Raw genomic sequence first — 15,005 nt, 5'->3', positions numbered from 1 at the left:
TATTACATGTCATTTGTCTGTTATTGATGCTATAATGGTCCAAAAATAATCCAAATAACAATATATTGTTAAATAAACCAAAACACAATCAAAAGTAAGCATACTGTGCTTGATAAAGGTAGATTTTTGGACAATATTACATGTCATTTGTCTGTTACTGATGCTATAATGGTCTCGGGTGGTCCAAATTGTACTGCAATAACAAGATATTGTTAAATAAACTAAAACACAACCAAAAGTAAGCATATTGTGCTTGATAAAGGTTCTTTTTTAGACAATATTTTGTGTATTTTGTCTGTCATTGATGCTATGTATAACGGCCTCAGGTGGTCCAAAGTTATACTTTGGCTTGTTTTGAAATGACAAGGAACTCTATGTTCTTATGGAATGGATGAAAAGTAACTCACGTCTCCGGTGAGATCTTCATCTGGCCGTCAACCACCAGCCACAGAGAGCTGCAGCACAGGATAATCCACGGAAACATCATCAGCATCCCTCGCCGTGGCCCACTTATGTGGCGTGGTCCAGCTTCGCCGACGTCCATCTCTGCATCACATGAGGGGGGTTTGACTTCAGAGTACAAAACACAGTATAACTAGTACTAGTATTACTAGTAAAATAATGATAAATTGCTATTTCATTAGTTTCTCCTTCTTTTGGCAACTTGCCTTCTTTAAGAAGTCCAAACATCACTTCTGTTCACGTTCGGAGTGCCGGTCGAGGCGGGATGTGACATTACACAGCGTAAAATAATCCATGCTGACATAGACAGAGCCTGCCGTGGTCCTGGATCCGTTTAAGAGATGGCAAGATTGTCCAGATGTCAAAGTTCACATCTCCGCACCAACGGTCCCGACAACCATGCTCCTAGACTTCCATCTCCTTGTCCACAGCTTCCCATCATTCCAACATTCCCTTCCTTCAGAATCAGCTAAGGGAGCTGTCCAATTTGTGTTTTTGAACCCGCTGTCGTCCACATACCGATGATTGGAGGGGAATGTACAGTGAGTGAGTGAGTGAGTGAGAGAGAGAGAGAGAGAGGGATGTTGGGACTTCCTCTCTCTCTTAATCCAGGCAGGATTACCAAACTCCTCCTCCCTCCATTCCTCCTTTCCCTTTACTCTCAAATAACACTGTTGTCTCTCTACATCGTTTTTATTTTTCTTTAGCCCACTTCCTTTTTACATTTTCTCCCACTTCCTGTTTTGCAAATAACATTGTTTGATTGTTAGGGATCACTCAACACATATTCAATAGAGCTTTCATGCTGTCACTGTTTAAAGGCTTTCTTTTAACCGGCAGCGGCCTCTAGTGGCTAAATAAAGTATTGCAGACTACAATGTTGATTTGCTTTGTAATAGAATTTAGGCACCAGACTCATAAATATAATTCAGAATATACGCTTAATATAGTAAATAAACGCCTCTAAATAATTTTATATCACGAGTACACAAACACACATGTCTAACACCGGCTCACACATAAATATAAACAGCAGTTGTAATGCAATCATGCAGCAGGAAGCACCGAGGGTTTAGATTAATAACACTTAAAGAGACTGACTAGGATGTGCGCCCACACACACACACAAACATACACACCAGCAGTGTGGAACAGATGTGGAGTCTCCCTCCTCCCCCACTGACCCAAATCACTCATGGAGGGGATGAACTCTTTTCTTCAGTCGTGGGAAAAAAGGGAAAAAAAATAAAATTCTGTCAAATTTTATTTATTCATAAATATGTCAAATTCAGAAATGTTTTATTTATCTATTTATTTAGCAATCATATATTCATTTATGTATGTGTATTAGCAAAATTTGCATTTATTATATAATTGAATTCTATAAAAAGCATAATATTTACATGATCGAGTGCAGTCTAATTAATATTTATAATGAATATTTAATAAGCTAGTGATCTGTAGCTATAATAGAAGTACTAATTGAGAAACCATAATCATGTGACCTAAAGACGTCACAAATCCCTTACGTCGACCAATGACTTTCACTATCCGCCTGCCACTCGACTGCTAAAAAACCTTTCTTTGGCTTATGGGCGACATATTTGACGGTATCTGTTAATATTCCGTGCTTAAGCTAGCTGAAGTTTATTTTACAATCTGCTCAACAAGAGTCGCAGAGTTAGCAATAGCTCGCAGTAGCACACGGTTGTTTGGCTAACATGTTAGCTTGCTAGCTGTTGCGTTCGCTTGTTCAGGTAAGTTGTCCGACACCTGTAATGTTTGTGTTTCTTGAAATTCGATGTTTTTCTTGAAATTCTATCGCTGCAAGTGACCAAATTATCTCATTTTAACTTGTTCGATATATCTAGCTTAATTTACTAACGCTACCTTCACCTTTTATCGAGTGGTATGTGCTGTAGAGAAACGAAACAATTATTTATAAACTCGCAAATAACGTTTCGAGTACAAACAGATGAGTCTGTTTTTGTTTGTTTTTGTTTTTTTTGTCATTTTGCACGTCGAGCCCCAAATGGCTGCACACACTACACATCTTTGTTTTGGTTCTCAACCACAGGCCGCCGTTGTTGTTGTCGGGAGTGCCACACAAATATACAGTGTGTAGTGAACGCACCACTGCAGTAAAGAGGATGCCCCTGATCAAATTGAATGGACCGTCGATCTTCTCAGTCACTGTTGGACAACACCGCAGACAGCTTTACGTCCAGTTGTCCTTCAAGTAAACATTTTAGGATAAATGGCATGCACCTCCTAACCTATTCTTCCAGTTTTGCCTTTTACGGATTCACTGGATTCATTGAACACATTCTACCTCACATGCAAAGCGCTACACAGTAAAACTGTTATGCTGTTGCCCTACTCTCTCTGGATTTTGAGTATAACATTTTAAAAGCTGGTTTATGTCCGTGCCAGATGTGGAGGTGACCCCATGGAAAAGTCATCTTCAGACAGTGCCGCCCCAGAGGAGAGAAAAGAGCTAGTGGCGGTACTATAAAGGCCTGACATGAGCTACAGTGTGTCCCCCAAAAATGGCTGCCATTGTTTATTTACATTTGCAGGATGGTGGCGTGCTGAGGGAGGCAGAGGTGGGTGCTCAAGCCCAGAGGAGGAGCAGCTCTTGCCGGTCCTCGCGCAAGAGCTTCCGACTGGACTACCGCATGGAGGTCATCTGTCATGAATATTGTATATTATATATAGCTAATAAATAGACGTGAATATTATTGTATTTGTTGTTTACAGGAAGAGGTGACAAAGTCCTGTCGAGACAAAAATGGCCGCTTCACCAACCCCTGGCCCACATGGCGCTTCCCGTCCTACTCCACCCTGCTCCGGTTCTTGTTACTCGACAAAAACCACAGCAACATCCCCGCTAGTAAAGAGGTGTGTCATCACAAATCAGCACTTCCTGTTTGGCTAAGTTATTATTCCACCGATGCTTCTCCTCATTCCAGGTCCTTGACAACAAGCTACCAGTGATGGAGCCGTACTTTGTACAGAACCCGGACCTTTCTCTCTCCGGTCCCGGTCTGAGGGTCACCTGGTTGGGTCATTCGTCAGTTCTGGTGGAAATGGACGGGTTGAATGTTCTTACAGATCCTATTTTCAGCCAGAGGGCGTCACCGTTTCAGTTTGTGGGTCCTAAAAGATACAGAGGCCCGCCTTGTAGCGTAGAACAGGTATGCTAACGTTTTAAATGATGTTAATGTGCTTTATTTAAACTGGGTTTGGTTCTCCAGTTGCCCCGGATCGACGCTGTGGTTATCAGTCATTCCCACTACGATCACCTCGATGTTGGAACTGTGGCCAGCCTCAACACACGCTTCGGCGGGGAGCTACGCTGGTATATGCGCCATGCTAGTATTATCTAAAAAGGCTTGAAACGCCGCTGAAGTCACAAAAGAGTGTCTGTAGGTTCGTGCCCCTCGGTTTGATGGACTGGCTGTCCAAGGCGGGCTGCGAAAACGTAATAGAACTGGACTGGTGGGAGGAGAACTGCGTGCCGGCTCACGATGACGTCACGTTTGTGTGCACACCATCTCAACACTGGAGCAAACGCACCGCGATGGACGACAACAAGGTGGCTTATTTATCTTGTCTTTATGTCACAATGCTCTCTAAACATGGCATCCATATTTCTTTAGTCCTTATGGGCCAGCTGGGCTGTACTGGGTCCAGATCACCGCTTCTTCTTTGCTGGCGATACCGGCTACTGTTCGGCTTTCAAGGAGATCAGTCGACGTTTTGGACCGTTCGACTTAGCGGCAATCCCAATTGGAGCGTATCTTCCCAGGTGAACATCTATCTGCTCATGCTTCTGTCATGTTAGGCCTTTACTGAAGGTGTTTGGTTTTCTTTTAGGGATGTGATGAAAGGGCAGCATGTAGACCCAGAGGAGGCGGTGCAGATCCACATCGACCTTCAGGCCAAGCACTCACTGGCTATTCACTGGGGAACATTTGCTCTGGCCTATGAGGTAAAACGATGTATTCCATCACCATTATGTTCCCAACAAAAGAGCCTTTGTTTGCTCAGCTGCATGAGTGCAGCGTTTGTACGCTGAAAAAGGTGGAAAACTGAACCCACTTTTGTCCTTTTACTCAGTACTATCTGGAGCCACCGCGTCGCCTCCAAGAAGCTCTGGAGGACAACGAGCTGAAACCGGAATCCTTCTTCACGCTGCAGCATGGAGAGTCTCGCCTGCTGACGTCACGTGACGGGAACGTCCAATGACTTAAGCTAGGTGTCATATTAAAATATATTTAAATATATTTAAAATATAGACCTTTTACGCTCATCGCCGTTGAAGCTGAGCTGGGCTCGGCTTCACAAATGTGACGCTCGACATCTTGGTATAGTAGGACTGAAATCTCTAACCAGAATGTTAGCCTGCTGCGTCTTTCAATATATTAGATTTGAATGTCATTTGATGTGTTGAGAATAAACAGCTTTAATTGTCTATGTGCTTCTTATCAGGCAGCATGTTGTAATGCGCTGGTATGAGGTGAACACTAGGTGGCAGTGTCTGCCAGGTTTTCTTGCTATTCATAGTAATAAATACTTTTATACTACTGTATGACTATTTTATGGGGCACTTTTCGATTAAACTGATATAAGCTAAAGATAAAGCTAAGCTAAAAAGGTACTGGGTGGTCACCTGTTAAGCTATACTGCTGTGTGTTGCACCTCCAGCGCCGCCTTTGGAGAAGTCCAGAAAGATGCCGTCGTGCTCAGGTTCAGAGTCCAGAGATTCTGGTATGCGGGGATCCGTGGTGATCTCCGGACTAGATGAGGGGCTGGAGCCTGAACTTGTGTCCTGCGCCAGGACTCTGGAGGACACGGGGGAGTCTGACGCCAGAGAGTCCGTGCAGTGTGTGTAATCGCTCGGAGGGGACGGTTCGGGGAGGATGGATGGGGAGAGATGCTTCACCCGGGGGTTCTGACTTGTGGTACCTGTATGGAAAACAGGAAGTGTTAGTTTTAATGAGTTTACACGACGTGTCAAAAGCGTCCTACCTGAGTGGTTGATGTTGGATTCAGCCAAGGAGGCGCTTTCCTCCACGCATGAAGTCATCTCCGACACAGAGTGGCGTCTGATACCCGCACCCCCGCCTCCCGATGAGTCCACGTCATACTCCACAACAGGGGTCAGCATGGGAACGTTGTAGCTTTTGGAGCGCATGACCGGGTTCTTCACTACGGGCGGGTTGCCAGATTTGGACAGGCTGGAACGCTGAAGACGCTTCTCTGGCAAGGAGCGTTTTTAGGTAACAATTAACAGACAACTAGACGAATGCTCAGTGTTGACTTCATACCTAACAGACAGGAAGAACAGTGCTGATTGGACGAACCATCTGTGGAATATAATCCATGGGTGCCAAGGTATGGAGAAACCACCTTCTGAATGAGAGACTCCAGACGCAGGTAGTCATCTGTGACGCCTTTGGACTCGTGGACGCCCTGCAACAAACACACCACACGGCGGTGTTAAGAAGAGAAGGGCTGTAATGGCTTCCAGGAGACACATGGACCTCTCCTCATAAGCGGGAGAAGGAGCGTGAGTCAAAGCCACAAACCGCATGAGCGTCATGGCGACTCAAGCGAGGGTAAGAACTTGCAGATGAAAGAACGATGAAACCTGCAAATGCTTTTCTTTCACGTAAAAGCAACCACAGAGTCCAAATGCAGGAAATCAAACCAATAGCAACTGCTGGGTTGGAGGTCATGGGAAGACTGTTCACGCTGAGATGACTTCCTGTGAGACTCCCTTTGCGAGAAAACCATCTGCTGCCCCCCCCCATAGAATGTATAGACTCGTGTGTGTGTGCACCTGAAGTATGAGGAGCATCTGTATGATGGACGGTGGCACTCGTGCTCGAGGTCGTGCCAGAGCCTCGTCCAGCTTCAGGTTAAGGGTGATGATGTTCCTAAAGTGGAGCAGTGCTAGTTGACGCACTGATGGCTCTTTCCCCTGCTCACACACACACACACACACACACACACACATGGAGTATCGTATAATGGTAATGGTTGAATTTCCTTTGAACATGCATCAGATTACAATTGAATGCATCCCATAATCAGTTCACAGTTCACATGTCCAAAAGGAGTAGGAAGAAGCAAAGCTTATTAAATCCTACCCCTCCATCTGGTACTTTTACAATCAGTAACTGTTACATTTGTTCACTTCCTGCTTTCCTAATATAACTTAAGTTTTTTTTTATTTTTATTTAAATATTTATTATTATTATTAATATATTATGTTATTATTGTTATGTTATTATAGCATACAATATATTTATATATTCATATTAATTTAATTAATAATTTATATTTAATTATTAATTTGTAAATATATTTTAATTTATAATTATTAAAATTTTTAATTTATTTTTTATTTTTATTTTTTGTCACATACCGAAGTACGACGTGATATGACCATACAATGACATAATTGGTACCATAGTAACTGTCAATATATATATATATATATATATATATATATATATATATATATATATATATAGCACATCATGACAAGTTCAAAACTCTTCATCCTTGTATTTATCACTTTCTGCTTTCCTGATATAGTTTAAGGTTTTTTATTTATTTATTTTTATTAATTTACTAATTTTTTTACATTTATTTTATTTTTTAATTTATTTTATTTTTAAAATTTATTTCATTTTATTTATTTTTATTATTAATGTTTGCAACTTGTGCAGTGATAGAGTTGGAGTCCAACCTGCACTGGATAGAAGATGGCCTGCAGCATGGACAAAACATCACAGAAGAAGAAGTCCCACGTGTCGGCCAAAGTGTCCAACAACTTCTGACCTATCACAACAAACATGGACCGCATCAAAGGAAAAACATGGACGCTGCTTCAAAGCAAGGTCACACTTTTTTACACCACAACACAGTAGCGGACATTTCAGCAACAATACTATAGATATGGATATACTAGTTTGGTGGTCACCGACCTAAGCATTGTTTGTCTAACTAATTAACAACACAATTAGTCAAGATAATTGTGTCGTGTGTGTTGGTGGTGTTACGGGGGCTGCATGAGTGCTGCCAGTTCACTGCGTGTTGAGTCATTTTCCTTCAAAAAGTGAGCGGTGTTATCGCTTGAATGAAACGTGCTACATGTTCTTACAGTTCAAGCATTAACTTGGGGAGGCAATGCAGTGATAAAGGTCTTGTTTTGGATTGTCATGTTGGACAATAAAGCAAGTTAATCTGAAACTTGAGTTAATGACTTACTGCTGTAAGGATTAAGGCAGGTATGCGTTACCTTCATAGAAGCGGATTTTGTCTCGGAGTATGACCATGCCTTTGGTGAGCAGCTGATTCTGAAGGTACTCGGTGAAGAAGGAGCCCAGCTCCGTCTTTAGCAGCTGCCTGTAATGGATGCATGGTGGCATTAGCGTTTTAGCAGGCTACGCTGTTTGAACAGCAAGCTCCTTCAGGAAATGACGGGTTCACTCAGAACACAGAAGCCACAGTGACGACTGAGTGTTTTCTATTGCTACGACAGATAAGATGAGAACATACCTAACGCCTTCATTCAACGAGAAGAGCTCATTCTCTCCCAGATCCTTCTTCTGGAACACGGAGATAACGGCGTTGTGGATGCTGAGAAGCAATATGATCATCAGTTAGCTTGATGTGGCAGTGGAAGTGTACTTTAGTGGAATTACATTGAAATGTATATCCATTATATACAATCAATTTATTTCACCATGGCGTCCCCTCATCGTACATGATGTGGCCATCTACCAAGCAAGAAGAAGCAAAACGCTAATTATGACAGCAGCTACGTCGTTACCGGGCATGCTAATGCACCAAATGCCTTATGTGTCGCATCTATTGTTCTGTCATTTTGGACTAAAGTTTAAAAGATACTAGCATTAACTTTCCATAATGCCATTGACATGTTGTTACCATTCGTTGTTCCATCATTTTGGATTAAAGTTTAAAATATACTAGCAAGAACTTTCCACAATAGCATTAAGACGTTGTTGCCATTCGTTGTTTCATCATTTTGGATTAAAGTTTAAAATATACCAACAAGACCTTTCCACAATGGCATTGAAGATGTTGTTGCCATTCGTTGTTATTTTGGATTAAAAAGGTCCAATTACTTCTAGACTGAATGTTCATTGTTCCTTCAATTTGGATTAAAGTTTAAAATATACCAGCAAGAACTTTCCTCAATGACATTGAAGACGTTGTTGCCATTTGTTGTTCTGTCATTTTGGATTAAACTTGTTGATTATTACCTGTGTAAGATTGGATGTTCATTGTTCCTTCATTTTGGATTAATGTTTAAAATATATTAGCAAAAAGCTTCCACAATGGCATTGAAGACGTTATTGCCATTCGTTGTTATTTTGGATTAAAAAAGTCAAATTACTTGTGTAAGACTGGATGTTCATTGTTCTTTCATTTTGGATTAATGTTTAAAAGTACTAGCAAGAAGTTTCCACAATGGCATTGAAGACGTTGTTGCCATTTGTTATGCCATTTTGGATTAAAAAGGTCCAATTACTTGTGTAAGACTGGATGTTCATTGTTCCTTCATTTTGGATTAATGGTTAAAAGTACTAGCAAGAACATTCCACAATTGCATTGAAGACGTTGTTGCCATTTGTTGTCATGTCATTTTGGATTTAAAAGGTCCAATTATTTGTGTAAGACTGGATGTTCATTGTTCCTTCATTTTGAATTAATGTTTAAAAGTACTAGCAAGAAGTTTCCACGATGGCATTAAGGCGTTGTTGCCATTCGTTGTTCCATCATTTTGGATTAAAGTTTAAAATATACTAGCAAGAAGTTTCCACAATGTCATTGTGGCATTGGCGTTGTTGCCATTTGTTGTTATGTCGTTTTGGATAAAAAGGTCCAATTACTTGTGTAAGACTGAATGTTCATTGTTCCTTCATTTTGGATTAAAGTTTAAAATATACTAGCAAGAACTTTCCACAATGGCATTTAGCCGCTGTTGCCATTCCTTGTTATGTCATCGGTTCAATTACTTGTCTAAGACTGGATGTTCATTGTTCCTTCATTTTGGATTAATGTTTAAAAGTACTAGCTAGAAGTTTCCACAATGACATTGAAGACTTTTGTCAATTTGGATGAAAGCGGAACTATATATAACTTTATCCAATGGCACCTGAGGTGACGTTGGCATTCCCGTCCAATTACTTTGTGTAAGATTTCCGTTGTTCCGTCATTTTGGATTAAAGTTTAAAGGAACGATCATGAACTTTTCACAATATCATAGAGAACATAGTTGCCATTCCCGTCCAATTACGTAAGAGCGGATTTTGGCAAAGACAATGTGGATGGTAAAAACACGCTGTGCCCGTCACTCATGCACATCAAACCATGCTATTATCGTCTTTACTCTGTGGAAAACAAACTCCAGGCTCCATTTTGTATGTGTGGCGTGCAGTGTTTCCATTTGATATTTAGCTTTTCTTTCGTTCATACATGGCTAAGTGACATGACATGAGCTGAAAAACGTGTGTGGGGGGGACTGGGGCACAGTTTTTCCTGGTTTTGTGGCCATATGTTTCTTATTGCGTTGATGGTTTTACATAAAAAAGATGTGAAGAGGCTGAAAGAGATGCATGAAGGGGTGGCGAGGAAGAAAGAGGAGATGCTTCCATGCTCACGTCCATTTGTGTGTGTTCCTTTTCATGCAGCATGCATACATCTTTGTGCTTTTATTCAGAAGTGGAGCACCTCAGGGCATATTCCAGTATGAAAAGAAGCAAGACGAACAAACTTTCCGTGTTTTCCGACCTGTTCCAGGTGGCATTTGCCCCAGCTCTCCTCTGCTGGGTCCCTTTGTCCCTGCTGCACTCCTCCGCCGCCACCTTCTCTCCTCCTCCTCCTGCAGGAGTCTTTGAGAGGTCAGTCAAGCTGGAAGAGGAGCCACCGGCCAACTTCAACCTGCTGTGGAGACTCCTCGAAATCCAAAAGGGAGCAAAGGGACAGTGGATGATCAGTACATCAACGGTTATATGATGTGGACAAAAGTAGCAACATGTCCTCCTTCCGCCTCCTCTCCTTAACAGTCTGTAGCAGTCGGCGGCCATGTGAGCTTTTGTCAAGCCGGACAAAGCAAGCCTTTGAGGTTCAAGTGCTGCCGAGAGGGAGAGAAGAATGTCAAAGTAACACAAATGTCCTCTTTGGTCTAGGTGGGGATCCGTGATCTATGCAAGGATTTTGCAGTTTGTCTCAAGCTTAAACTTGGGACTTCTTTTGGTGCCGAGAGGACAGGAAGAGTTGTAATTAGTAAACAAGGGAGGGTGATGGGGATTTTTGGCATGAATGAAAGCACGAATGAGGTCACTCGGGAATGTGTGGGACAGAAAAAGGAAGGCCTGTAGTGAAGCATGTCCTCCTACTAGAGTTGGGCATGCAACATTTATTTATTTGCAGGCAATAATACAAGGTCGCTGCCTGAACGGACTGCCACTGACTAATTTCACGTTGATGTTTAACTGATTCATTTGTTTCAACAGTGCAGCATCGTGAAGTAAATACCCACAAGACAGACAGGTTGAATGTAGAGTGAGGTTCCCTGGGGTGGTGAAGTTAGCATGCCATTATTTCCCATCAATGAATGACTCAAACAAAACGTATTTCAAATGTCAGTCCATAGTTACTCTTCCAAATGTTGCATTAGGTCATTTTTTTCAAATAAATGGAGTGAGGTTACCAAGGGTGGTGAAGTTAGCATGCCGTTATTTGACTTTCTGCATTTCTGCATAAATGCCACTCCTTTCCATTCGACTGGCAATCCTAAGTGTGACTACTTTCCCAAATAATGGAACAAGACTCCAGCTCAGAGTGAACGGAGTGATGTTCCCAAGGTAGTGAAGTTAGCATATCAGCACAACTTAAAACAACTTACCCCTCCTAAAAATGAATCAAGGGGATTTCATGAAATGGTAGTTGTAAGCGGAGAGTGAATGGAGTGAGGTTCCCTGGGGTGGTGAAATTAGCATGCCACTGTTTCTCATCAACGCTAAATAATGACTCAAAGAAAACTTATTTCAAATGTAAGTCCATAGTTACTTTTCCAAATATTTCATAAGGTCATTTTTTTCAAATGGATGGAGTGAGGTTACCAAGGATGGTGAAGTTAGCATGCCGTTATTTCTGTAGTGTGACTACTTTTTAGTGTGATTACTTTTTCAGAAATAATAGTATAAGAAACTTTCACTCATATTCCAGCTCAGAGTGAATGGAGTAATGTTCCCAAGGTAGTGAAGTTAGCATGTCAGCATTTCTGCACAACTTAACACAACTTACCCCTCCTAAAAATGATTCAAGGGAATTTCATGAAATGGTAGTTGTAAGCGGAGAGTGAATGGAGTGAGGTTCCCCCAGGTGGTAAAGTTAGCATACCACAATTTCTCATCAATGAATGACTCCATACCTCCATCCATGATTCTTTCCATACCTCTGCCAAATAACTGATTAAAGAACCTTCTGTCAAATGTCACTCCATATTTGAAAGGAAATGGAGTGAGGTTCCCCAAGGAGGTAAAGTTAGCATGCCACTATTTCTCATCAACGCCACTACTTTGCCAAATAACTGATTAAAGAACCTTCTGTCAAATGTCAATCCATATTTGAAAGGGAATGGAGTGAGGTTCCCCAAGGTGGTAAAGTTAGCATGCCACTATTTCTCATCAACGCCACTACTTTGCCAAATAACTGATTAAAGAACTTTCTGTCAAATGTCAATCCATATTTGAAAGGGAATGGAGTGAGGTTCCCTCAGGGGGTGAATTTAGCATGATATTTATTTCTGCATAAATGGCACTCCTTTCCATTCGAATGGAAATCCAAAGTCGGTAATTCTTTTCAAATGGATGGAGTGAGGTTCCCAAGGGTGGTGAAGTGAGCATGCCACTATTTCTGTCACTACTTTCCTTCAAACACCAATTGAATCCATAGTAAAAAAAAAATGAATGAGGTTCCTCCGGGTGGGGAAGTTAGCATGACAGTATTTCTTACTCTTCTGAATACTTCCATTCAATGTGAATCCATAGTTGACAGGTGAACATAAATCGAGTGAGTAAATAGTCTGGGCTGGCCTAGTGGGCACATGAGCTCTTACCTCCTTAAGGAGCCTTCTCTTTCCATGTTGAAGTCGGCGGCATGTCAGTGACTACAACACCGGTATGTAGTCAGCATCTTGAAGGCACGAACAAGAAGAGCCGGTTCAAGTAATAAAAAAATTACTGACAGGTTTACAATCTGCAAGAGCTAACAGCTAAGCTACATTGAATAGAAACTGAGAAGGACATTGGATCCCTGTCTCTACTACAGTGAAGAAAATAAGTATTTGAACACCCTGCTATTTTGCTATTTCTCCCACTTAGAAATCATGGAGGGGTCTGAAATTTTCATCGTAGGTGCATGTCCACTGTGAGAGAGATAAACTAAAAAGAAAAATCCAGAAATCACAATGCATGATTTTTTTAACAATTTATTTGTGTGATACAGCTGCAAATAAGTATTTGAACACCTGAGAAAATGAATGTTAATATTTGGTACAGTAGCCTTTGTTTGCTATTACAGAGGTCAAACGTTTCCTGTAGTTTTTCACCAGGTTTGCACACACTGCAGGAGGGATCTTGGCCCACTCCTCCACACAGATCTTCTCTAGATCAGTCAGGTTTCTGGGCTGTCGCTGAGAAACACGGAGTTTGAGCTCCCTCCAAAGATTTTCGATTGGGTTCAGGTCTGGAGACTGGCTGGGCCATGCTAGAACCTTGATATGCTTCTTACGGAGCCACTCCTTGGTTTTCCTGGCTGTGTGCTTCGGGTCGTTGTCGTGTTGGAAGACCCAGCCACGACCCATCTTCAATGCTCTGACAGAGGGAAGGAGGTTGTTCCCCAAAATCTCACAATACACGGCCCCAGTCATCCTCTCTTTAATGCAGTGCACTCGTCCTGTCCCATGTGCAGAAAAACACCCCCAAAGCATGATGCTACCACCCCCATGCTTCACAGTAGGGATGGTGTTCTTCGGATTGTACTCTTCATTCTTCTTCCTCCAAACACGCTTATTGGAATTATGACCAAAAAGTTCTATTTTGGTCTCATCTGACCATAAAACTTTCTCCCATGACTCCTCTGTATCATCCAAATGGTCATATGCAAACTTAAGACGGGCCTTGACATGTGCTGGTTTAAGCAGGGGAACCTTTCGTGCCATGCATGATTTCACATCATGACGTCTTAGTGTATTACCTACAGTAACCTTGGAAACGGTGGTCCCAGCTCTTTTCAGGTCATTGACCAAGTCCTGTCGTGTAGTTCTGGGCTGATTCCTCACCTTTCTTAGAATCATTGAGACCCCACGAGGTGATATCTTGCATGGGGCTCCACTCCGATTGAGATTGACCGTCATGTTTAGCTTCTTCCATTTTCTAATGATAGCTCCAACAGTGGACCTTTTTTCACCAAGCTGCTTGGTAATTGCTCCGTAGCCCTTTCCAGCCTTGTGGAGGTGTACAATTTTGTCTCTGGTGTCTTTGGACAGCTCTTTGGTCTTCGCCATGTTACAAGTTAAAGTCTTACTGATTGTATGGGGTGGACAGGTGTCTTTATGCAGCTAACGACCTCAAACAGGTGCATCTGATTCAGGATGATACATGGAGTGCAGGTGGACTTCTAATGGGCAGACTAACAGGTCTTTCAGGGTCAGAATTCTAGATGATACACAGGTGTTCAAATACTTATTTGCAGCTGTATCACACAAATAAATTGTTAAAAAATCATGCATTGTGATTTCTGGATTTTTCTTTTTAGTTTATCTCTCTCACAGTGGACATGCACCTACGATGAAAATTTCAGACCCCTCCATGATTTCTAAGTGGGAGAAATAGCAAAATAGCAGGGTGTTCAAATACTTATTTTCTTCACTGTATATCCCTACTGACTCTCATGCAGATAGAATGACACCCGCACTAGATAGGCTGCTGATGCAGGGCCACCCAAAGCCACTTCATTAGGGACACCTGCACAAAGGCTCAAAGGTCAAAGTCTCCAGATGTTCCTTTTTCTCTTCCTCAAAGTCGGTTCACGTTGTAGATTAACACTTGTAATTAACTTTACAATAAAGTAGCATTGTTTACTGTAGCTAGCATACAAGCTAAACATGATGAGATACATTAGTTGAATTAATTAAACATACAAATACACAGCACATTCTTAAAGTAACCTAATCTGGATTTCATATGAAAAAAACTCACTTTTTCAGCAGTCTGCGTGTCATGGTTGCGCTTTAAAAGCCACAACTTTCTCCTTGAGCCTCCACGCATCAAACTACACGACCAGTCAACATGAGCGCCTTCTTTACGAGGGGGAGGCGGGGAATGCGAGTGGGTACACGCGCACGTCACGAAGACTCGGAAGAGACGCTGGTTACCATGGAAATGTTTTGTGGGCGTGGCTTCGCCTGAACCAGCGCCGGGAATGGTGAGTTC

The 15,005-nt window shown here is 41.9% G+C and overlaps 3 protein-coding genes across 8 annotated transcripts in view; 1 reads left to right on the top strand and 2 right to left on the bottom strand.

The window, feature by feature from the left end:
* The window catches only part of cacna2d4a (calcium channel, voltage-dependent, alpha 2/delta subunit 4a), a 62,720-nt gene extending 57,524 nt beyond the window's left edge, over positions 1-5,196 (bottom strand). The window contains exons 1-3 of the mRNA XM_078799383.1: positions 5,138-5,196; positions 1,602-1,678; positions 408-546 (exon numbers count right to left, since the gene is read on the bottom strand). Coding sequence (XP_078655509.1) covers positions 408-546; positions 1,602-1,659 — 197 coding nt within the window. The 5' untranslated portion in view covers positions 1,660-1,678; positions 5,138-5,196. The remainder of the gene's footprint in view (positions 1-407; positions 547-1,601; positions 1,679-5,137) is intronic.
* On the bottom strand, positions 408-14,919 carry LOC131132358 (proline-rich protein 5-like). Of its 4 annotated transcripts, XM_058077927.2 has the most exons (11): positions 14,772-14,919; positions 12,630-12,705; positions 10,297-10,471; positions 8,038-8,118; positions 7,778-7,884; positions 7,226-7,317; positions 6,311-6,451; positions 5,796-5,940; positions 5,497-5,727; positions 5,138-5,433; positions 408-546 (listed from the first exon to the last, which is right to left on the bottom strand). In XM_058077927.2, the coding sequence occupies exons 2-10, from the start codon at positions 12,652-12,654 to the stop codon at positions 5,141-5,143; spliced, it is 1,290 nt and encodes a 429-aa protein (XP_057933910.2). In that variant the 5' UTR covers positions 12,655-12,705; positions 14,772-14,919; the 3' UTR covers positions 408-546; positions 5,138-5,140. The 4 variants fall into 4 exon arrangements, with proteins under 4 accessions (XP_057933910.2, XP_057933912.2, XP_057933909.2 ...); XM_058077929.2 differs by lacking the exon at positions 408-546 and having other exon boundaries at positions 4,064-5,433; positions 10,297-10,461; positions 12,629-12,705; XM_058077926.2 differs by lacking the exon at positions 408-546 and having other exon boundaries at positions 4,064-5,433.
* Positions 1,969-5,346, top strand: napepld (N-acyl phosphatidylethanolamine phospholipase D). Of its 3 annotated transcripts, XM_078799392.1 has the most exons (11): positions 1,969-2,219; positions 2,540-2,701; positions 2,896-2,968; positions 3,042-3,146; positions 3,223-3,363; positions 3,435-3,659; positions 3,720-3,823; positions 3,895-4,060; positions 4,125-4,273; positions 4,342-4,456; positions 4,585-5,346. In XM_078799392.1, exons 2-11 carry the CDS (start codon positions 2,613-2,615, stop codon positions 4,711-4,713), a joined length of 1,296 nt encoding a protein of 431 aa, XP_078655518.1. In that variant the 5' UTR covers positions 1,969-2,219; positions 2,540-2,612; the 3' UTR covers positions 4,714-5,346. The 3 variants fall into 3 exon arrangements, with proteins under 3 accessions (XP_078655518.1, XP_057933917.2, XP_057933918.2); XM_058077934.2 differs by lacking the exon at positions 2,540-2,701 and having other exon boundaries at positions 4,585-5,344; XM_058077935.2 differs by lacking the exons at positions 2,540-2,701; positions 2,896-2,968 and having other exon boundaries at positions 4,585-5,343.
* Positions 14,920-15,005: the final 86 nt, after the last annotated feature.

This window comes from Doryrhamphus excisus, linkage group LG2, assembly GCF_037039965.1.
Source record: "Doryrhamphus excisus strain RoL-2023G ecotype Guam linkage group LG2, RoL_Dexc_Guam_v1.1, whole genome shotgun sequence".
Taxonomy (NCBI): Eukaryota; Metazoa; Chordata; class Actinopteri; order Syngnathiformes; family Syngnathidae; genus Doryrhamphus; species Doryrhamphus excisus.
Note: the sequence above shows the minus strand (reverse complement) of the source record. Positions and strands in the feature narration are given on the sequence as shown.